Here is a 24,862-nt window from a genome sequence, read left to right as displayed (position 1 = left end):
CCCAGATACAGATACAAGCCCCTCCCCTTTTAAAGCCCTGCAGATTTTTGAATTTCCATTTCCTGCTTGCTTGGCACGGAGAGTTCACCTAATAACTGCCCAGCTGACCAGGCCAGCTCCATGCTGCCGACGTGTGGAGTACACAGGAGATGGTGGATCCCCTGGAGGTGTGGGGAGAAGAGGCTGTGCAGGCACAGCTCCAATTCAGACGTAGAAACATCGATATCTATGAGCAGATCGCTTGGGGCACGGGGAGGGGAGGGCTACAAGAGGGAACCGCAGCAGTGCTGCGTGAAAGCCCAAGGACCCAAGGCAGGTGCACCAGAAGGCAAAAGAGGCTGACCATTGCAGATGTGCCGCTTTTACAAATTGCTGCAGGCCATCATCAGCACAGACCCTACTACCACCACCACCACCACCAAGAGCCACGTGGATACTTTAGGGGAGCTGGAGTCACAGGCCCCTGAAGTGAACAGAGGAAGAGGAGGACTATGGGGTACAGGTGACGGGGGCATCCAGTGGTGCGGCAAGCTAGGACCTGTTTTTGACGCCAGAGCAGCCTGGTCTGTCCCTACCGTCCAGCATAGGTGAGCCTGATGCAGGGGAAGGAACTTCTGGTAAGTGTGCAGCTTGCTTTGATATTTAAGGGGCACATCTGTTCATTTACTCTTTTTTTAATCGTGCTAGAAGAGGTAGTGAAATAACCAGTGGAGGTAGAGTCGCTATCTGCTTCTCATTCCTCTGCGCAGTTAGGCAGAGGGGGCCCTGCAGACGAGTTGGTTTATGTGCCAGGGCTGCCCGGGGTGGGGAGGCAAGTGGGGCAATTTGCCCTGGGTCCTGCAGGGGCCCCCAGGAGAATATAGTATTCTATAGTATTGCAACTTTTTTTTATGGAAGGGGCCCCTGAAATTGCTTTGCCCCAGGCCCCCTGAATCCTCTGGGCGGCCCTGTTATGTGCACTGGTATGTCTTGTGAATCCTCCATAGAGATCTCGAGGAGACTCCTGGATGTAGTCTGCAAGATTTCTGGGGAGGGCTGACTTATTTCTTCTGCTGTGGTAGGACACTTTCCCATGTCACTCAGCAATTATTAAGCAGGCACCACGGCAGCACACAGGCTAGCAGCATATAGACCTGGTCTGCAGCTGGACATGTGCCGGAGCTGTCCCCTTTCAGCCTCCATTCAGGAGTGAGATGTCAGCTAAAATCACCACTGCCTGTGGAAAACGGTGCCAGTATTCAGTTCAATTGCCCTATCTGCATATGCTTATGCCCATGAGCTACCCTGCTTTATCATTCCAACCTCCCCACCCCCTGCCCCGGGACTGCAGCCATGCTGCATGAATCCCAAGGAGAAGTGAGAATATAGTGTTTGTAACTTGTGTGGATCGAGCGAGCGAGTTAAGTGTATATACCAAGTTTCTGTTGATCTTGTGAAAACACTCACAATAGTACCTCTGTGCATTGTATCTTTTGCAAGTGGAAATGTGGCCTTGAGAGGGTTTCTCCAACCACACAAGCAGAGCAGCTCAGCCAGATAAGGAGGAGAAGGAAGAGGACATGGGATGACATGTTCCAAGAGATCTTGTAAGCCTCTGGTGCTTCGGATACCAAGCAGAGGGCTTGAAGGATCACCCTTGTGGACAGAATGGACAGGGATCGAGAGGATAGGAGAAAAGCACAGAGAAAGGAGAGAGAGGTGCAGCAAGAGATACTAGCACTTCTCAAGCAGTAAACAGACATGCTGGAGACCCTTGTTGACCTTCATGTTCAACAGACCTGTGCTCACCTCCCTCTGCAGCTTATAGAGAACGGGGGCATTCTGAGACCTCCCTACATGCCCCAGCCCCCCATTCCACATGGTGTCTGGGGCCACTGCCCTACCCTACCATTCCATCCCGGGGGAGAGAACAGATATTCACAGCTGCACACGCACTGCCCCATAGATGTCAACTCCATAGGTGCTCCAAAAATTAGTGGGTGCTCTGCACTCATCGGCAGCCAAGCTCCCCTCCCCCCCGCCCCACCTCCTCCCCCCCCACCTGAACGTACCGTGTCCCTGCTCCTCCACCTACCTACCTCCCGGCCGCCGACAAACAGCTGTTTGGCAGTGTTAGCATGCTCCGGGGGGGAGGAGGAGTGGGAATGTGGTGTGCTCAGGGGAGGAGGCGGGGAAGAGGTGGGGCCGGGGCAGGGATTTGGGGAAGGAGTTGGAATGGGGGCAGGAAGGGGTGAGGCCTCATGGAAGGGGTGGAGTGGGGTTGGGGCCAGGAGCAGAGGGGGGGTCGAGCACCCACGGGAAAGAGGGGAAGTTGGCGCCTATGCACTGCCCTGTGAGAGAGAGAGTTGGTGTATGTGTTTGTGAAATGAAAATGACTGTTCTTTCCCTTTCAAAAGTTCTTTCCCCTGTATTTATAAAGTATTTCAACATGTCCAATGGTAATCCTCTGGTCTGGGAAAAAAAAGTCCCTGCTTACAGCTTTCTGAATAGTCCTGTGTTCTTAGAGATGTGTGCATCATGCACCAGCCTTGACCACTCCACATTAATGTCAGTAAAGCATCCCCGGTAATCCACCAGCACTTGCAATACAATAGAAAAGTAGCCTTTTCAGTTGATGTACTCTGTGGGAAGGTGATCCGGTGCCAAAGTAGGGATACACACAGCATCTAGCACCCCAATGCAGTTCAGGAACCTCATTGCTGCAAAACCATCCACTATGTCCTGCACATTGCCCAGAGTCATAGTCCTTCGTAGCAGGATGCAATTGATGGCCCTGCACTGTTGCATCACGGCAACACCCATAGTGGATTTCCCAATTCCAAATTGCGACCCATCTGTGGGGAATCAATCTGATGTTGCAAGCTTCCACACAGCGATTGCCACTCACTTCTCCACTGTCAGAGCAGGTCTCATTTTGGTGTTGCTGCACCATCTGCAGCTGCTCTGTGAATGCCAACAACCTTGAATTGTTTCTATGTCCCACAGCAAATTAGCCTCCAAGGAATCATCATGTTCCCTGTGGCTCTTCAAATACTGCATGATCAGGTGCATTGTGCACACACCACTCATCACAATAGTGGAGAGCTGTGCAGGATCCATGCTTCACACAGTGATGACAGACACGCATGTTTGTGGGGCTTTTGAAAAGAGGTGCGAAACATTATGGGATGCAGATAAAATTATGGGATAGAGAAAACTGCATCATGAGACATTGAAAGCATGTTCCCAGTCACCCATGCACAACTCGTTTGCCCCCAGGAGGCATTGCAATCCCTTCCCAAAATACCCTGCGCTAGGTGGTAGCAAGTTGCACAGTGGGATAGCTACCCATGGTGCATTGCTCTCTGCCTTGATGCAAGCACTGGTAGTGAGGTCATGCACTGCTGACCCAAAGAGTGTAGTGTGGACATGCAAAAGTGATTTAATTATTGGGGCAGCTGAATATCAACGTAATTTTGTAGTGTAGACCTGCACTTAGTAATCGCTCACTAATTTAAAGATTGATAGATCTGCAGGGCCGGTACAACACATTAGGCGACCTAGGTGGTCGCCTAGGGTGCTAGCATTTGGGGGGCGGCATTTCAGGTCCTTCGGCGGCGGCCAGATCTTTGGCCGCCCTGTCGTCGTCGTCATTTAGGTGGAGGGACCTGGGGCAGGGGGGCGTGGGAAGCTCCGCCTGCAGCAAGTAAGGGGAGGTATGGCACGCAGGGGAACCGCTCCCCACCCCAGCTCACCTCTGCTCTGCCTCCTCCCCTGAGCACGCCGCCCTGCTCTGCTTCTCTCCCTCCCAGGCTTGCTGCGCCAAACAGTCGATTGGCGTGGCAAGCCTGGGAGGCGGGAGAAGCGGAGTGGCGCTGGCGTGCTTGGGGAGGAAGCGGAGCAGAGGTGAGCTGGGGCAGGGAGCTGCCGCACGGCTCTCCAGGCCGGGGGGAGCTGCCACGGGGGGGGCACCTCAGGGTGGAAGGGGGGAGCTGCCATGAGTGGGGCGCCTTAGGGTGGAGGGCTGCCACAGAGCTTGGGCGGGGGGGAGGGCGCAAGGTGGAAGTTTCGCCTAGGGCACGAAACATCCTTGCACCCGCCCTGTAGATCTGCCTAAATTGTTGATTTCCCACATCTTTCAATATCCTCACTTTCATCCTGACTTGTAATGTCTGTGTATTTTTATTAACATTTCTCTGTTTTTGGTGTGATGATATGGCTTGTTTCAGCCCTTGTGACCACCAGCAGCCATAAACATTTTTCAATATTTGAGAATAACATTTCAGATTCCTTGAAGACTTTAATAAAATTAAACATCACAGTAGTAAGAACAAACTTGTAATGATAAATCTTGATTTCCGGCATAACCAAATGACCAATGTAGTGTCAAAACACTATTTTTCTGATTACCACATGCAATCATAAACTGAAAATAACAATTATCTGAGGAAATCTTTTTTTTCCATATTTTCTATTGCTACAGAAAATAACAGAAATGCATAATCTTGAATTTTCATAATTCTCTGAATGTAATGAAGATGGCTGAAGTTTTACAATTTTCATTTGTAAATCATGTTAGTCTACGTGAAAATGTTAAGTCTAAAACATAACTTTAGAGTTTACACTAGCATGGTGAAAAGGATTTATGTGCAGAAGTTCACTGAACATGACTGCAAATAGGACTATCAGCTGGAATGTGCTTTAGTACACTAAGCATTGCTTTAAAGCAAATTAGTTTAAAATATTTCTGTCACTACATTGAACAGCAAAGCATTTTCCAATAGAATAAACTTGCAGGAAACATGTTATTAAAGGTACAATTATTTGGCTCATAACGCTGTAAGTTTTATTGGGTATCAGACAAGAAGGATGAGCCTGTCACCTTCATAACTCCTTAGCTCATGAATGTTAGCAGGTTATTCAGTTAAAAGATCATAAAAGTTTTCTATAGGAGTGAGAATTTTCTCTCTTCAATAAGAATATTTTTGCAGTAAGTGATTAACACACCAAGTTCATTAGTAAGTAATTCAACTGTGTTATAGCTGATAGTAGTCAGGTTAGAGCCATGGAGCCTGTGAACTACTTGTTTTGTGGCTAATAAAATTGTTTTCTACCTTGCAGTATGCAAATTGTTGTTATTCCAAGTTGTCTAGTTGGAAAGCAAATTGTTTTTTAAAGAATCAGCAACAAGAAATCTGCCCTGCATTCAACGTCAGCTTTTAGCAAGAGTCTTTTGAAGTAATCATGTTTGCATTTCCACTGAGCAGGTTTTATCTTCCCACATTTCAAAGCAATTTAGATATAAACACATGATATCGGCTAAGAAATTGCAAGCTGATCTGTTTGGGAACAGCTTTAAGGACAAATAAAATGCATATTTCAGTATACTGTTATATCCCTAAAATAAAATAAAATTTTGATTTTTGTCTTGTTCCCTCTGGAACTGTCAGTGTACATTATTTTTTGTTAAACTTGGTATATTTAAAATGTTTGAACTATTGTCGTAGGTATGTGGGATTTTACTAATGCTTGACGGGCAGCTCTGTTCATGTTCTTGTTACTCTGAATTTTCTCTTTAGTCGCCGAGAGCTGTTTGGACACCGCACAAAAGTTTTCTCTTGGGCTGGATGCAGGTGCACGTTGTCAACACTTTGAGAACAAAACGTCATTCTAAATAGAAAACACAAAGTGTAAGTTATCTTTTCTGGACATTTCTTTGTGTAAATGTTCTGTTCCCCATAGTATTCTTGGCTTCAATTCCTTTTTCTGCTTTTTTAAATAAGATCTCTAATTGTTTTCATTTGCTTTTAATTATGAATGTGCATCTGGCAACAGCGTATTTAGAGCAGGGTAAGGGGGAATAGGTGAGGCACAGGTGATTCCTATGTATTTAGTTTACTGCTTCTGTATGTTCTTTCTGAACTTCCAAACTTTATGCTAGTTCTTGTGAGTCTTGTCTTCATGAGGAAATTTTTGATAGAATTCTCCACTGCCGTTACTGTCTGTTTAGCAATCAATGCCACAATGGTGGCATGCTAGTAAGGGCAAGGTGCTGATGGCCACTAGGGGCATAAACCAGGTCATGGTAGATCTGTTCTGATAGTTAGATAATATGGTGCTTAAAACAGCAGCAGCTGCCTGGACCCTACACTAGTGTTCTCCCACTCTTGCTACCATGTGTGATGCTGAAATATTAATAGCAATAGATGGACATTTTAGTGAAAATATCTTGGTATAAATGCAGCCATAATAACGTTTTGAGGCTGTGAGGATGAGGTCTCAAAGGCAGATAAAAGCTTAGCCCATCCTTGAACATCCTTTCTCCGCTCTTTAAGAAGCACTGTTGAAAAAGCATTCATTGACACGTGTCCCGCTCTTCCACACGAAGGGAAAATCTAGCACATGAAACCATTCCAAACAGATGTTTTAAATGATTAAAATGGGAAAAATATGGATATGAAAATATAGTCAACAGTTTGTTCAAGTGCCTGGGAAAGTGGAAGACTTATCAAAACATATGGTTTGTTTTTTCTAGTATTTTAAAATCTAAAATTCCCAATATGCTAATGATTAAATTCATGCAGTTTGGTCTCTCCAAGGGAGTTTTAGTAAATTATTTAAATACACCCCCCACATTTTTTTCCAAAGAGATTTCCCCTTAAGTGTTCCTTGTGCTTCCTTTTAGAATACCTAATAAGCTTTCACTCACCCCAAAGCACTATTTCAGTTCCTATGAAGTTCTAGATTTCATAGACAGATAATAGCACCTCATCAGCCCCTATTACAACAACCTCAACACCAAAATCCAATTCCACTTACAGAAAATAATGCCAAGGTCATTGGGTAGCTAAACCACCTACAAAGTTTTGTGATGCCAAATCTCTCCCCCTCCCCCCTGCCTTATCTACAGCAGTGGGGATCCCTAGACAGCACACCAGTAGTGTAATTCTTTTGAGCTATTTTGAGAGTCCTCTTGCAGCACATTATTGGCACACACAACAGTATCAGGGAGGAACCTTCCTCTTTAGGAAAGAATTTCAAATGGGACAGACACATGTTCCATTCACATTGTGTATACATTTTCTTAAACCATCAAAACTCCGGTTGAACCACGTCTCTGTCACACCCAGTGCATCTTACTCTCCAATTGATCCTGCAGCTAACTTAGCTAAGTCAATTCTGAATTAGGTCCATTATCATACTCATACCAACATGAGATGTCAAACTCAGGATTAATACTCTATGACAGAGATGCTGTTCTGTGAGGAGGAAAATATTTATAAAACAAATGCTTTGAGTAAGAGCAAAAGGAGCACCAAGATCTTGGTCAAGTAAATGTATAATTTTTTTTCTTCAGGTTTGAAGCACTATGTAAGTTTCTTTAAATCACTCATCTAATCCCTCTTTCAAATCAGCACCAGGAAACTATGGCTCTGCAGATAGTAGGGGTACCCTCAATGATCTGCAACAGATATCATTGGTGGTGGTGAGGTCTTTCCTGACCTCTGTGGAGCAAGACCAATATAATTGTCCCTTCAGGGTTGAAGCCTTCTGCAAAGTAGGACAATTTGTTTCCATTTAACATTAATTAAAATGGCTAGTTCTCAAGGGGTTAAAGCAGTGGCAGTCATTAAAAACATTACTATGCAGTCTTCTGGCTGAAATTTTCCTTTGTTCTAAAGACAATGTCACAAATATAAGCACTGATGTTACCAGTACTGTAATGGTTTGTCTATGGGGGATGATGTAATAGCTCTTGAAAACCATGAAACCTCGCCTTGCATTTGGAAGTTTTTACTCAAGAAAATCTAGCTCCTAGCAAACAAAGTGCAATGATTTTACAGTTTGCCTGACAATTAATCACAGCACCAGAAAAATGACAGCATAGAGTGCAGGAGTGACTGCCAAACACTGGGAGCAATCGATGTTGTGATGTGTGGTGCTTTTCCTCTCCAGTATCTTTGTACGTGTATGCTTCACCCACCATGGAAATTCCACTATTCACTAACACACTATCCAACCGGGGAGGGGCCTCCACACAAGTTTTGATACTACACACACAGTAGTAGTAGCTCATCTGTCCAAGACTGAACCAGGGCAAAAGAAACTAATGTGAGAAAAATCTACTGAGTCTATCAGAAAACAGTCTTCATGCGTTAAATTAATGTAATGAATAATCAGCCAGGAGACTGCATAGTTCTGAAATCTGCTTCCTCCTCTCTTGCACTTCTGAGCATGATGTGAAGCACCCTGCCCACACTGCTCCTTAATTATTCCAAAAAAATTTCTGTAACACCTACTTTTGCTGTGTTTCTCCTGCTTTGACTCTTATTGTCTTTACAATAAGTCCTGGTCGACGGTTGCCCTTTGTCCAGGGGATGATCGTTTGAACTGTGTCCCAGATATTTTCCCAAACTGCAGTTCCTTCCCATTTGAATTTGATCATCATTAGCTCACCAATGTCGATGTCCAGAGTGATGAGAAAGGAATAGGTTTTATTTCCTGTAATGCCTTCAACGCTGTAAAAGCAAAACCACCAAAAGTGTTCTGGACACGGAAATGTGTTTGTGTGAATGACAGTTTCTGGATTATAGGTCTATCTATGGTTTACACATGAAGAGGTAGAGCAGATGACACTAATATCTAAACCACACTTGAAGAAAATGTATTTTTCTTCCTGCATGTTTTAACTGTAAACAATCTTGCAAGATTCTACAGCAGTGGTGCATTTACTATTAAAATAAAGTTGTACTCTTCCCACTTACAAACTGGTCAGTACATTAGCCACTGAGCTACCGATGACATTATTTATTCTTTGTATTGCAGTAGTTCCTAGGAGTCCTAGTCACGGACCAGGACGCCAGTGTGCTAGGCACTATACAAGCACAGAACAAAGAGAGTCCCTGCCTCAAAGACCTTACTTGATGGACTCAGTTTTTGTTATTGTAGGTAGGGATCAAAGTGGGTGGGGGCAGTTCCCCTCCATTGCTAAAATCAGAAGGAGTTTCCCTTCTCCTTGGTCTGGGGGAATCACAGCTCCTCCAGGGATGGTGAAGTGTGAGGATTTGTCAAACATGGCAGATTGCAATGGGAGGAGCCTGGATTATTTGTGGAGCAGCAGCAACTCCTGACAGGAGGAGAAAAGATTTCCCAAAACAGAGTCCCTCTGTGCCTCTTCTTCACTACAAGAAGGTCTGTCCTACCAGCAGCACCCAACTCTCTCTCCCTCTGGGTGGAAAAACAAAGCACCCAGATTTTGCGGAAAATCCCTCTAGAAATGTCCCTAAACTTCTCTAAACTGCGGGGAACTACACCAGATGTTTCAGTATTTCTCCAGGAAGGCCTTCCCAAGTTCCCATTTGCTTTTACATCAATTCAGATTCTCTGTAATGGTCAAGTCTACATGACATATAGCAATGGAAGTGGGGTGTGCTAGCGGTGTGTCTTTCACTTTACTCCATGCACAAACGCTTTATCTCTGTGGTTAGCTGGCTAAGGGCCTGGTGGGAGAGGAACCTTTTGGGATATATTCTTCTCTTATCTCTATTCTCTTCTCCTTCTTGCATGCATAAGAAGATATTGCACAGTATCTCTGTATGTTGTCTAGACTCATGACAACAGCCACCCATACCGGTGAACCTCCCAATTCAAGTTAGATCACCTTTTAACTGCACAAAATTGACCCAGCATTCTACAACTGCTCACACTGGGATGGACTGAACTTAACTGTACAGGATGCTGTACTCAATGTTCAAGAAAACTTCTAAGATTGACTAGTTCATTTTATAGTGGCTTTTTTCATATCAAGACTTGCATGAACATTGTAAAAGTTTTTTTTTTGCATGATTTTCAGTTCATCTCTATTGAAGACTGTACTAAACCAGGCAATTCAGAACAAATGATGCATATTTATTATACAAGTGAGCTTGTATCTAGAAAATGTGGCATCATTTTTCACCACCATAAAATAGGGACTTTGGGTCTAGTACTCACAGTGTGATGGGGAGATTTTCAGCATCTTCTTTAGTGCCTGTCAGAGAGACAGTAAAAGTTGGTTCTACCTGCTTCTCTTGAATTTCATTGATGAAGTGTATCTTGAATTGATAATGGTAAACTGCACAGAAGAAGAAATTGCAAGGTGAGTCATGGTCATACAGGCAGCATACTCCTGTGATAGCAGAAGTTTGCAGTTCAGAGCAGACACTTGAAAATCATTTCCCTTTTATTTATTTTATTAAATGCATTGGTCACCATTAAAAAGTTAGCAGTTGTCAATCATTGCCAAACAGCATTAGCCAACAGGTTTTTGGGTCCCCGCGGCTCTCTTTATAGGGAGTGGCATAGGGGAAATGGGTGTGTGTGGAGGGGAGTTTTCTGTGGGAAACCTTTCAGATTTCATAAGATTTAATTCTGAGAATTTCTGATGTATGTCACACAGAGTAAGCAGGCAGTTCCTGGTCTGACCTCCCTGGATTCTGTACAGCTGTATAGATAGAAATCCTTTTGTGGACTGGGAAGGGCAGTGGAGTAGTCATGTGGATTGAGAACTCTCTTCTGGATGTCAGCCTTGCTCACTGTGATCCGCTGGAACATCTCCCAGCAAAACAGATGACTGTTCTTGATAGCATAATGATACGTTGTGCTTAACATGCATCTGTTCACAATATGACTTTGTTCAACACATTACAATAAGGAATATGTCATTACTTCTTTGAGGTTTGATGGGTTCTAGAAGAGGGTTTGGGAAAGCCTTTGAACTGAAGGAGTGACGCATTTGTGGAGAAGAGTGGCTGAGATAGCAGCAGCATATGTGTCATATGCAGTTTTCACATGTAGCAAATTGCAGAAAATCATTGTCTGACTGTGTGCGCAAATTGTGCCATACAGCTTTGAATGCCCAACTTTGTCTATCCTCTGCCCGGTCAGCCTGTCACAAGTAATGGCAACAGAAGTAGTTTCGTTTACTGTGGAAAAGCCATTATCAGCTGCTGAAAGCATTCATATAGTACGGTCTATCAGAGGATTTCTGAGCATGATGACTCTCCGTCTGCCCCCAATACATTAACTGGCTTTAAATTAAGAAACATAACACTCATGAGTTGTTGGTATCTCCTATAACACTGAGCCCTATGGGCAAACACTACTTCCTTCACTAGGCCCGTCCCTCCAGGCTGGGGCTTGAAAGGGGACAGCATAGGTCTGCTTCTGTCAGTCTTATCTGATCCTGTGCGCCTGGGGGAATTTTCCTTGGCACTTTACCCTTTCTATGTGGCTCCTATATGGTGCTTGGAGCAGCACCTAGAGGCCGGAGAGGTGGATAGAATGGGTTCCTTGGTTGGTTTGGCTAAGTATCCAAACCCATCCATCCCTAAACACCAAATCTATCATTTTAACCCACTGACACTGTATATCAGACACACTGATCAGACTGCACCTCTTACAAATGATATGCTCATAACCATGTAAAATTAAAGCTGGACCTGCACTGATCTTGGAGACTTGGGAAGGAAGTTCATGTTATTAAATACTAACATATTTCAGCAGACGCTAAAGGCAAAAACCCTTTCACTGTCCCCACTGGATGAAGGTTGTTCTTTTCCTAGCCATCTGCTGGATAAGACCTGTAACAGATGTCCTGACTAATTTTGGGCATTCACGCTTCCAGGACACATTTAGCAAGAGTTACAGGTGTTTATCCTGCTCTCCTGGTCAAATTACAGATCAGGTAATTACATACTATTACCCAATACTGCCTGATAGTTAGTGTGGAAAGGTATTCACTCCCCTCCCTTAAAACTGATGTGTACATCACTTGCACAGAATGGCTGCAGTTCAGTGGTAGGCGAGTGACCCCTCTACATATATACATGCTGTCTGTATAACTCGTTGATCTTTCAGGATGAAAGGCGCTATTATAAATGTGTTATCTTCTTACAACTGCTATCCTTTTAATGAAACCAGGTCAGCTTTCACTCCAGGACATACTGTCATTAACTTGAACAGAATGTCCAGTTTCATAAAGAAACTAAGATTATGAGGAAGTATAACACTGAGCTTCTTAATTATTTTCTGTCTGAATTTTTCACATGATCTTTACAGCATTCTTGGGAAAGTGTTTCAGGATCACTTGATACAGATTCTTACACAGTTGTTAGACTGTTTTGCAGTCTACTATGAAAGAAAACTCTTGTTAAGACATTGACCTTTTGATATCCCGAAGGTCTTTTGGCTTTTTCTTTTTACATCAGGAATAGTTCCAGGAACTGAAATGTCTTTAAAAGTGAAATTCAAGTCAATGGGAACAAGAGAGTTAAGGCTCATGGTAAGAAAAGAGTTCCAGATGCCAGTAAGAAAACAATACCAATGATCTTTTCTTTTGCCAAGGCACATTTGTCAGTAGATTCCTTACTATAAAAGCAGTGTTTAATCATGGATCCTGAAGGTAATCTTACTATGCTGACCCAAAATAAATTTTTGCTTTGAAGAACAAGTGAAGAGTGACTGCTTAGGGGCTCCTAAAATGTCAAAATATATTTTGAGCAGTGTGATGGGGCATCCGCCAGGAAGGGGTTAATAGAGCCCTAGAGAGGCTGTGGCAAAAAGCAGACAATAGGAGAAGGGCTGTGAGGGCCATTGAAGGCCCAGCAGGCCCATATAAAAAGAGCCTCAGTGCAGAGCAGGGCCATAGCTTCCTGGTGCTTGAGGAGGGAGCACTGTGTCTGGAGTAAGCTGCAATCCTGTAGCATGTTGGACAAAGCAATGCAGGCAGGAACCTGGGGAGAAGAGAAGGAGCTCCAGATGGGCTGCTGAGACTGAGAAGGGTGCTGTGGCCGCAAGGAAGTGGCCTAGGGAAATGTTGCAATAGTAGAGGTAAAGGACTGCAGTAAGTGACTGCAATTTGGAGGGTCCCTGGCTGAGGCCCATAGTCATGAGCAGGCCTGGGTCCCTCCTACTCGTCACTGGAGGAAGTAGCAGGACAGTTGACTGCAGTCACCATTGGGGAAGTGGCTGGACTAGGAACTAAACTCCCCCGGAAGGGGGGAACACGGATAGTCACATGGCTAGAGAACTGAGCCATGAAGAGGATGCAGTGGTTCCTGACACTGTGAAAGGGGTTCCAGGTGGACTGCGGAAGAAAGGGTGATGGGGTGCAGACTACGGATGGTGTATTGGCCTCCAGCTAATCCCCAGAATGACCAGGAGGAGGCACCTGTCCAGAGGTAAGTGATGTGCTCCATGACCATTAGCTTTCCACATAATTAAAAATAAAATAGGAAATTCAGAAAATGTCAACTTTTTTCTGTTTTCATATGGATTAAATCCAGTCCAGTCTGAGTTGCTGAGACAGAGCTGTGCATGTAGCCTCCCCATTTGGAGTAAATGCCATGCATTTTAAACTAGGATTAGAGGAAGTGTTTCCAAAAATCTTTCAAAAGAACCCAAAAAACGTGTGAAAGGATTACACTGAATTACACATTGAGCACTGGGGACATCAGACTGCAAAGTATAAGCAGCAAAATTCAAGAGTTCTGTACATAAGCAGAGCTTGTTCTAGGGATGTGCAAACCATGTGGGTGTCTCCTTTCCCTGTGGCAACCTCTTAGCATCCAAAGTGGTAATAAATAGCTTATTTCTGAAAGGAGGGAAAAGGACTGAACACATTATCTCCTTCAGACAATTCTCATGCTCTCTTTAACAATATGTGAGACAGTATGGGCCAGACAGACGCTGGCATACATTGCATCTGTGGAGTCAGAGCAGAATCTCCTGAAGTACAGACTTTTCCCTGCAATTCCCACGCTGCTGGATGCTCTGTGATGCAGGCAACAGCCTGAGGAGACTCACTGGCATGGTGCCTCCTGCTGGTTGCCTTGGGAATTAGCTCTCCAGCACTTGGAGTGCCTCCTGGTGGCCGGTGTCTCACCTGTCGCTGGCCCCCATGTCCCTCCTGGACCCCAGTGCCCTTTACCTCAGGGTTCTGCCCCAGCAGTACCCCACCAAGCTCTTGGTCTCCTCTCCCAAGGGAACCCCCAACCCTCTCACCCACCTGGCCTCAGTGGCTACTGACAGTCATCATCTAACCCCCACTCACTGGGGCAAACTGCAGTCTCTCATGCCCACTCATCATTGGCAAGGAGGTCAGATCAGCTGCCTCTGCCTATCCCTGGGCTGCACCTTCCAGTACCTGCATAGGCCTTTACCAAGGCCTCAGCCTAGGGAGTTGCCAGGCTGGAGCTCCCCAGCTCCTCTAGCCTTTCCGCAGCACTGCTCCACTCCAGGTACCCTTTTCTCCCCAGTATCTAGGTCCATCTCTCTCCGCAGCTAGAGAGAGACTGACCCAGCTCCTCCCTGAGCCCTTATAACAGGGCCAGGTATGGCCTGATTGGGGCATGGCCCCACTGTGTCTGCTTCCCCAATCAGCCTAGCCTTTTTTCTAGGAGTGGGGTAACTGCCCCGCTACAGGGAGGAGCTGTCGAGGGGAGGGGGAAGGGGAGGACCCTCTATGTATTTTGCTGCCCCAAGCACGGCATTCAGGCAGCCTTCGGCAGCTTGCCTTTGGGAGGTCCGCTGGTAACGTGGATTTGGTGGCATGCCTGCGGGAGGTCCGCTGTTCCTGTGCCTTCGGCGTACCCACTGCCGAACGGCCACCGAAGCCGCGGGACAGGCAGACCTCCCGCAGGCATGCCGCCAAAGGCAGCCTGACTGCCACCCTCACGGCGACCGGCAGGCCGCCCCAGGCACGCGCTTGGTGTGCTGGTGCCTGGAGCCGCCCCCGTCCTGGTGCCTCCTCCTACATCCTCCCCAAGCTGCCAGCCTCTGCCTTTCCTTCCCTTCTCTTACTCTGGCTGCCCCTGACTATCTAATGCTCTGTCACCCCCACACAGCTGTGGGGGTCAGGAATGGGATGGTGTGTATCTGCCACCCAGGGGCAGCTCTAGCGATTTCGCCGCCCCAAGCACGGTGGCACGCCGCGGGGGGCGCTCTGCCGGTCGCCGGTCCCGCGGCTCTGGTGGACCTCCCGCAGGCACGCCTGCAGATGCTCCACCAAAGCCGCGGGACCAGCGGACTCTCCGCAGGCACGCCTGTGGGAGGTCCAGCGGAGCCGCCTGCCGCTCTCCTGGCGACCGGCAGAGCGCCCCCCGCGGCATGCCGCCCCAAGCACGCGCTTGGTGTGCTGGGGCCTGGAGCCGCCCCTGCTGCCACCTGCAGTTAAGTCATCTTAACTATTGTAAGAACTATTTGTAAGAAATGACCTGGGCTGGAGGACTCAATCCTGATTTCCAGAGGTAATCGGATGCCACCAAAGACCTTGGGAGTGATGAAAAGGGGTGTGTTGTTTACTTTACTGTTTCAAACTCCCACCCAATGCCCATCTACACTACAAAAGCAATTATGCCAGTGGACATGGTTACAGCACAATAGCCCTGGGACATGATTAAACCCGATTCTGTCTTCCAGTGTAGACGGGATCTTATTGTGTTTCCAGATCATGCTAATGACTTGGCCTACCCAACTTTTAGCATTGTTTGGGAACATGGGGCCCAGCTACACTACTAGATGGGATTGTGTGTTCACTGTGTTGTAACTCAGTGGGTCTTAACCTCTTCCATTCCAGGACTTCCTTTATTGATAGCAATATGGAAAGGTTATGGTGGCTTTGAACCCTTGACACCTGTTCCCATCCCTCTTGGAGGTCTCAATCCCAAAGCTGAGAACCCATGTTGTAGTTAGTATGTAACCAGGTCCCTTGACCATTTTTATAGTGAAGACAGGCCTCTATTCCACAATTCTCTATCAGACCTATTTCCACCCCCCCCCCCCAAATAGTATTTGCTGTAATTCTGTATGTGTTTTTCTCTCCAAATTCAAATAGTGAGCTCCTGACAAAATGATTTAATGACGATACCACTAGAATTCCAGTAGCTTCATTTTAGTTCTACAATTCCACCCTACAAAAACCCACACTATTCTGTTCTGTCTTCTGTTTGAAAAGTAATCATTTGTGTGTCTGCTATAGACTAATTACAGATAAAATTTGTACCACAGTCAGAATGGGAGGTCTTACAGGTCTCCCTGAGCAATTATGGGGTTTTTTTTTGGCTTGGCTGGCAGCCTGCATATGTTATACCAATTGTTCGGTTTGAGTTAGCTATAAGAAAATTCTGCAGCTCAGGACCCGAGCAGCTTAGAATCCACGAATCCACAGTTACTGTATGATAAGCATGCAACTTGCTTCTCTCATTAAAATATTAAGAGAGCTCTTGATGAAATGGCTGGGGGAAAAGCCCACTAGCATTCACAACTATCTGGACAAACTGATTTTTACCTATTGATTTTATTACTTAGGCAAATGAGTTAACAAGATCCAAAAACCTAGCTAATTCTCTCACTTCACTTTCTACTTGGGCTCCTTAGCAAGTGTACCTACTAACCTTTGAAAGGCGCATGTGCTCGTGTTTTCAAAAAGAGCCGTCTGTTTCTCTGGAGCCTCTCCTTTCTGATGTTGTAGCCCAGGGTGTTGCACCGGTTTTTCCTACAACTGAGGCACATTCCTTTGTCAAAGGTGTGGATATCGTTGCACCAGTAGGCCATGCTTTGCTTATCATCATGCAGTAGAGAGTCAATGAACAGATGAACCGACCTCTCGTGTGCACATTTCACTGTCTGAGTGATCCCTGGAAAATATAATAGCAAAACCCTTGACATTCCCGTGCCCCCACTTCCCATGCCATTTACAAAGCAGTGTAGTAAGCTGCCATGTAAATCTTATTGATCCTTCTCAACACATCATATTTACTACTAAATCAGTTAGACAATCCCTGCAGACACATGTAGAATTCTTAATTCTATCTAGGAGCATCCAAGCATTATCTGGCTGAGCTGGCAAACATATCAGGAACTAAAGTGTACAAAATGGAACAGATTCTAACCATCCTCTTCTTTAATAAAATTGTTCAGACTACAGGTACCAGAATGCAATGCCCCATCTTGGTTGTTCCATGTGGAACATAGCATGCTGGTATCTGTAGTCTTTTCAGACTTCACTTCATATTACAGATGACAGCCACTGTGGGCTGCATTGCAGAACGCTGTGCTGCACTTTGGCCATTCCTGTAATACCGGGCATATCGTACACTTATTTAAGTGACTAATGTCCCTGGTGAATCATATTTGCAGCTGTTGTTCAACAGGAACAACACGAATGCATTATTCCCACAGCAAATTGTTGAGAAACAAGCCTGGCACTAGGGTACCTATTCTTCATGCTGCTATCAACAGCCTTCAAATTAAAACTAATTTGTAACAGTCTTTTCCCTTAGTATTAGAGTTTTATATCTTATTTTCCTCTCTGTGTGGTTAATGGATACCATGGTAGACTATAAAAACACATCCTCACTCATGAACTTCCTAATTCATAGCTGCTGCTGAAGCCAGATATGGGCTATCTAATTATTTCTTGGTATTGTGAGAACAGCTGAAAATGTTTTGGAATGCAGTATGCTGGGCAAACTCTACCCTGTTCTGGTGTTTCAGCAGATCATTCTAATTGTCACTCTGCATGAGTGCCTTATCTTCCGGCAGTACATTGCAGCAGTAACAAACTCCTTCAGGGGCATCTCTGTACATTTACATTGAGCTACACTAGGACAGAGCTTCTATACATAAAACTTCGATTGTTACTTGTCTAACTGGCAATAAGGTCCTAGAGAGAGAGAGCGCACGAGTTTGCAGTGCGTAGTACCTGAGGGTCATGAGGGTGGTGGGTGGTTGGGGGGGGCAGGTAAGTAGTATAGCACTGAATTTTCTTTGATTTTAAATAACTAATTGCACTGTAAATGTGTCTGTAAACTCTCCTCTTGCCTCAGTACCCAAAATATAAGTATCCTTGGAATCATTCCAAAATGGTTGATAGGATGCTTGTGTCCTAATTTTCAGAGGTGCTAAGTGCCCATAGCTCTCACTCAAGTCAAGGCAAACTGTGGTTGCTTAGGGCATCTTACAAATCAGGTAATCAGTTTCTAGCTAAGAAAAGCTCCCTTTTACAGTATGTTGTTTATATTGGGTGATCCTTTAGGCTATTTAATTGCATGCGGACATTCAAGTTTCTCAGAGCTGCTGTCAGTCAAACTGCAATGCTTCCTTGACATGACAAAAAGCACTTCTTACCAGTGATTCCATACTGTGCAATGTGATTATACACATGCATGATGTGGCAGCCAGGTTGAAAGGTGCCTCCATTGGGATAAAAGTCAAAATGTGCCACTGGCTGCTTGATCCCTACGCTGAGACCCATGTGCTGTTTAGTAAATGTATGAATTGCATCTACAAAGTTTGCATCATCTGGAGATAAACGGTCTGTTGGTGACATTCCTTCAAACAAAGGACCAGCGGGGTCAAGGCCTATAATAAATGCAAATAATCTGTTTAAGAGGTACAGTAGATTTGTTTTACCAAAAGAAGTTATGAAATGAACACAATAAAACTGAGAAAAACCCACTCTATGACCGCCTAGACTTTTAGCGATGGCTTGCCTTCTTTATACTAAGAAACAAGACTAGGGACAAAAAGGCCATGGGTATGGGGAACACCACTACACCCAAAGGGTTAAAAGCAAATATAGACACTAACAGACAGTAATTACTACAGACACAAGGACACTAGCCTGAAGAGATAGATGTGTTTGTTGTAGACAAGCAGTGTTCACTGCTGCTGTGTCTGCCTGGGTGATGTTTACTTAATTTTGGTTTTTAGATCCTGCAGAGGTCACACATGGCAGAGGCCCTATTGCAGACAGGTGTTCCACATTAAGCTTGACTTTTACTCTACATCTGGGACCTGAGACTACATAATGTTTGGTTTGTTTATAGAAAGGCTTCTCTGTCTGGTTAGTTATTTTTATTCATAATGATTCTCCCCCATCAAATGACTGTATATCAAGGCTAATAAGTATCCCTCTTTAGAAAAAATATTCCAGTTTTGGACTGTTAGATTTAGTTTATTAAATGTTTTTCCAAGGGGCCTATCACCTTACTTTCTGAGGGCTATTGAAATAACTGATTTTTTTAATGTCCCATGTACATTTTTAGCTGCTTTTCTGTGTCTAGAGGGCTACTCTGGGCCAGACACTGCTCCGATAGTCCTGCTAATCCCCTTGTCTAATGGGAGCAGAATTGGCACATGTGTACTAAAAGTAAAGTTGGCTATAATGAATATGTTGCCAATTTTTGTAGATATTTTCCATTCAGTGTTCAGTTAATGAAGATTATTGTTGCAAGCTTATTTCAGTGCTGCTGAGGAATATACCTAATTATAATTAGAAATAATGTATTTTAATATATATTTGTTTCAATAGCTTAATGTAGTAAACGTGAATAAACTGAACTAAGGGCTTTGATACCAGCTCATATACACAGGTGTGTATCATGTAAAATTAGCTACTTTGCATGCATGAGCAGGCCCAAGAACTGGAGGCATATAGCAGTGAATCTAAGAGCAGAACTAGGAGTTAAAACTATAATTGTCTCAGTTTGCCTCATTCCCAGACCAGATTAAAGTCAAATATTTTTGTTGATAACCTAAACACTGCACATGATGTGGACCTCATGTAATATTTCCGTTCTATTTTTTTTTTAAATGTCATTGTACATTTACTTGATATGGTGCTCTACATATGTGAATAATCTCATACACTCATTCAAGTTATACTCATAATTGGTATGACATTACATTACAGTAGGGCCAAAATGCCATTAGTCAGCATAATGAAGTGTAACAGTTAAGTTTCATGTTAACGTTATGCATGTATTAGGGATACTCTAATGATACAGTTCTTGTCAAATATAATCCAGGACTATAATTTTGTCACAAGGGTATTGACTTCAAGTCACTATAAAGAGAAGGGTTCCACATCGGAAAGTGCAAGTACAACTAGACAAGTTTCTTAATATAATTTTCTTTTAAAACTCATTGTTAACGATGAAGATATTAATGGGTGAGAACAATGGAGTCTGAGGGGAGAACAGTTGTCGGTCAGATCAGTGACAAGATGAGGCCACAAATGAGTGGCTTAATTTGCGACATTGTCAGGAGTGGATAAAAAGATAAAGGTTGAGGTGGGAAGTTAATAGGGTGCATGTGGTCCAACTCTAAGGTCCTTGATTGAGTCCATTAAGATGGGGCTGACACAAAGGGCATTGTGAGCATCTTCTCACTTGCTCACCCTTAAAGGGTATATAGAGGGTTCCTGCTAGGGATGGCCAAACTACTTAGGATAAAATAAGAAGCATTCTGAACCTTTGCCCAAAACTTGACACATACTTGAGTGGAATCCTTTGGTTGATGCTTGTGGACCTCTGCACTTCCTTGGTTTGGGCTGAGGCTGGAAGATGGTGTACAGTAATATGGCAAGAAAGATCCTTACTGTAATTCTTCCAATTCAGAACACGGAAGAATTGGATATCCTAAGATTCTGTGCTTAGGAGAATTTAAGCCCAGTTTCTACACCAGTGGGAGAAGCTTCCAAACTGAATCTAGTTCCCATCAGAGCATAAACTTTTTGCAATGAGAAATTTGCCTTTTTCCAGCCGAAACCTAAATAGAAGCTTAAGTGCTAAATTCTGCTTCTTGGTTGCAAGTGGAGTCTGTATGGTTTTTCTGATGAGGCCTGCTTTTGCACCACTAAAGTCAATGGGAATTTTGTCAGACTTCAGTGGAAGCAGGATCAAGGCTCTAATTACCATTCCACTGCAGAAAATCAGTAACTTCAAGAAAATGTACGTTAGAAGGAGAACGAAACAGCAGTCAAGGCAGAACCAGTCCAAAATGGACTATTTCACAGCTCTAAAAATACAACAATTGCATCTTTTATTGTGGGAGCCGTTGCACAGGCATTGGCCAGCCAAGAAAAAGTACAATGGTTACAGCTAAGAGAAACATTTTCAGAAGGGTGCACTTTGCCTTTAAATATCAAGCATTTGGCAGACTCTAAATGTGCTTCTCTTCCATTTATATCACCACTCATTACAGCTTCTGTCAAAGAAAAACAATCATGTGGTGCACTGAGAAAATGCATTTGGACGCTGCGGTATTCTTTGTACAGATCTGTAGGAGGCTGGCAGTGCCTGAGACACCCCACCCTGTGAGCAGGTGTTAACCCTTTCCCAGCAATACCCAGTGGGTTCTGCTGGCTTACTGAAGGCAGTGGTTTATTTTGACATCTGGTATAAGGGAGGGAGGAGCAGTTCTTCAGGAATAGAGAATACAGGGTGTAGAAAGAGCAGGTCTGAGGTAGGAATCCTGAAAGCAGTCATGCCTGGGGCAAAGGCATGAGCTGAACTTTATCTTATCTCCTATTCCTTTGTTAAACAGGCAAATCCCAGGAAGAGTTTATGTTTGGACTCTAGATATTGTGTGGACTTTGGTTTTGATCAGGTTGGAGAAAGCAAATAAGTAGGACCCTGTGTAAATCACTTTTTTTTTAAATAAAATTCACCGTAGCATAAATGGTAAAGTATTGAATTTCACCGAGTTTGCAGGGAATGAATTTTACAACTGAAATTATTTTACAACTAATGTTAGTCAGTTTCAAAGACTGAATGAATTTCACCTGTAGTCAGTTTCAAGGACAAATACTTAAGAGATCAGTTTGGAGGCATTTTCATGATTTCCATGCCCGTCATTAAATCTTTATTTACACCTAAGACCTAATAATCAGAAGAGTTTTGCCCTAGGATTCACCTTAGGGCCTTTATTGGATGTCCTGCAAACTGTAACATATATGGAGCTTGAGGCTATAGACTTTACTTTTTGCTCCCTCATAGCAGTGGGCCTGAACAAAACAGTAGATTTAAACATATTTGTTTTGGGGATCCAGTTCCAAATGATGGGTGTCTGGCTTACCTCTGTTCAGCACTACATTATACAAAACAATGGGCCTTCCTTTAAAGACATGAATAGCTGCAATAATTATATAATTACTAAAATACACTCACCGAGAACAATATCTGCAGATCTTTCAGTTTTTGACCCCACATACGAGTAAATTTTCACACTAGCATAGTTCCATTGAGTTCATTGGGACTACTCAAGTGTACAAAGTTGCTTACATGTCTAGTATTGTCAGAATCAGGACCTCAGTGTGTGTGTTAAAATTTGGAATAATTATATTAGAAAAGGAGACCAGTACACAACATGAATTTATTTAGCACACTGCATCATAGGACTGCTGAAATAAATTAATTACAGGAAAACCTTTGAAAATCCAGTGCAAATATCACTGTTATATATTAACACAATCAGTGAAGATAAGATTGCTCATTTTTTAAAAAAAATTATAGTTCTAATGTAAGCTGTAACATAAGGCTGTTAAGTATCAGTACACTTGAGCAATGAAGCCAGCTGTCTGTTCTATTAAAGTTATAAATATTTTTTTACCTGTAATTCTTCCAATCTTGTTTGTGCCACTAATATAACTGCCAGCAAACCCTGAAACATGAGCTCCTAGGCTGTACCCAATTAGATGAACATTGCTTCTGGAAAATTGAACAGATTCCTGGAAGACATCAGCAGCTTGATTTAGGTGCATAAAAAGTGAAAAATAAACTGGTAATTGCTGTCTAAGAATTCCCATTGGTTACAACACAAGCCAATTTGTATTTTGATGCCAATGATCAAATGAGGCGCTTAGGTCATGAAAGGCATTTGCTGGTTTTAACTTCATTTAATTTCTACTGGACATGTGCATACCTCAGGAAACTGCCATAGAATTAGACATTGTTGCTCAGATACTCTGCTCAGCTAGGCCCTGGGTAGAAATAGCAGGGGTTTGTTGATCTTCATTAGAAATGTTGCAGGTGTTGTATTATCTGTGTCTGCAGTATTCTACTTTTCAATTGCTGGATGTGTGTTAAATACAGTGTAAAACAATCCATTACATATAGTGTCCTGTCATCTCATACTGAGACACTGATGCGTATTGCAAGCAAAGTATCACAGAACTTCTAATCAGAAATGTAAAGTGATACAGCAATGTCATTTTTTGGACTAATTTGTACAACTGGGTATCTGATCTGAAACAAGCCTACTGAAGTAGAATGGCCTTGGGCTCATCACTCTTCCTACTCAATACTGCATATATCTTAGCTCTCTCACTTACACTCTGAGGCACAAGAATTTTCTGAGTTGGAAAGAAAAATGTGGTATTTGTGTCCCTTACAGAAATATCCAAACCTTTCAGGGTGGACTTTACCAGATGCCAAATTATTCTGCTACATTTCTCAATCTCCACTAGGGAGAAGTATTTAGAGGGAAAATAGTAAATTCTTGTGGGGAAAAGATGATTCACAGAAATTACACCTGGGAAATCTGAAACTAATAATTTTCTTAACAGATGTTGCTAAACTAGAGATGATGCCTCCTAAACTCCTGGACTAAGAACTCTAAGATTTGCTTTCTTTTGTATTTTCAATTAAAACATATACACCTCTGAAATATTTGATACCTCCACTGTGGACATTTCAGGTGTTCACATCTGGCTCTGAGCAGGTGGATACACAGCAGAAAGACACTTCTGGAAGGTGGAAAGGAAAATTCTCATTGCGAAGTGGACTAGGGGTACTTTTTGTTGTTGTTTCATTAGTTTCAACAGAATTGTATTTTGTTAGCAATGTTTACTTTATGAACACTTTCTCTCAAGTGAATTTAATCTCCTGCCCAACAGGGATGGCTCTAGCCTTTTTGCTGCCCAAGCACAGCTGTCAGGCTGCCTTTGGCAGCATGCCTGTGGGAGGTCTGCTGGTCCCGCGGATTTGGCATACCCACTGCCGAATTGCCGCCGAATCCGCGGGACTGCCTCCCGCAGGCAAGCCACCCTCACAGGAACCGGCAGGGCACCTCCCCCAAGCTTGCCGCCCCAGGCACACGCTTGGAGCGCTGGTGCCTGGAACCACCGCTGCCGCTCAATGGAATTTAAAGCTGTGAAAGGTGACAGTCAGTGTAAATCTTGGACACACGGCATAGAGGAATCCACCCATGCTGCCAAAGCAATGTGCCCAGAATCACTTCTTCAGTCCCATGCTGTAGTCAGTCCTTGGTTTGTCTGCTGAGACAGCTAGCAAGTGTGATAGTCAGTGATTTCTCTGATGTGCCACCTCTCCTCTGGGAATTGCACTAAGTCCACCCACTTGTCTCACGTAGATCACTAACCAGCTCTCAAAATATAACTTCAGGTCACTGCCACCTTGGGCCCAATTTGAACAAGAGCAAAGGTTACTTTTAATCTCATAAAGTAGAAGGGTGACACCAGTTATCTTCCTGCTCTCTGTGGCGTAGCGTCCACTCTCCATAACTGGACATGACGAACTCATGACTACTCATAATCCTGCCATCACCAGTGGTAGCTGCTTTGCTCTTCATTAGTGTTTGTTACAAATTTCTCAGTCAACTTCACAGACTTTTTCCCCCAAAAGAAAGTTCAGTGTAGACATAGCCATGACTAAAAGGAAGTGGGCTGGTCTACACTACACAGACTTTGCTGCTATGGCTATACTGGCAGAGTTATACTGGCAGAGACCCTGAGTGTAGATGCAGTGTATGCTGACAGAAGGAGTTTTTCTGTTGGCATAGCTACACCACCTCTCCAAAGGACATTAGCTCTGCCAATAGAAGCACTCTTCTGTCAGCATAGTTGCATCTACACTGGGGTTTTTGCTGGGGCAGCTGTGTTGGCTAGGCCTGTGTGTTTTTTCACACCTCAGCCAACATAGCTATGCTGACAAAGCTCTGTAGTGTAGATGTGGCCTGTGACTTCATATTTTTCCTGTGAGGTAGGAAAGCATTATCCCATTTTACATATGGGGAATCCTGGACCAGCTGTGTGTGTGTG

General features: G+C 44.0%; 1 protein-coding gene across 3 annotated transcripts in view; it reads right to left on the bottom strand.

Annotated features, from left to right (window-relative positions):
• Nucleotides 1-4,265: 4,265 nt before the first annotated feature.
• LIPC (lipase C, hepatic type) overlaps nt 4,266-24,862 on the bottom strand; it is a 68,517-nt gene continuing 47,920 nt past the window's right edge. For 2 of the 3 annotated variants that reach the window (XM_039491688.1, XM_039491687.1), the window contains exons 5-10: nt 22,414-22,531; nt 18,148-18,381; nt 16,413-16,655; nt 9,973-10,093; nt 8,280-8,498; nt 4,266-5,649 (exon numbers count right to left, since the gene is read on the bottom strand). In XM_039491688.1, coding sequence (XP_039347622.1) covers nt 5,526-5,649; nt 8,280-8,498; nt 9,973-10,093; nt 16,413-16,655; nt 18,148-18,381; nt 22,414-22,531 — 1,059 coding nt within the window. In that variant the 3' untranslated portion in view covers nt 4,266-5,525. The remainder of the gene's footprint in view (nt 5,650-8,279; nt 8,499-9,972; nt 10,094-16,412; nt 16,656-18,147; nt 18,382-22,413; nt 22,532-24,862) is intronic. The other variant, XM_039491689.1, reaches the window with a different exon arrangement.

Source organism: Mauremys reevesii, linkage group 10, assembly GCF_016161935.1.
Source record: "Mauremys reevesii isolate NIE-2019 linkage group 10, ASM1616193v1, whole genome shotgun sequence".
NCBI lineage: Eukaryota > Metazoa > Chordata > Testudines > Geoemydidae > Mauremys > Mauremys reevesii.
The sequence above is the reverse complement of the archived record's forward strand: the minus strand, read 5'-3'. Positions and strand labels throughout refer to the sequence as shown.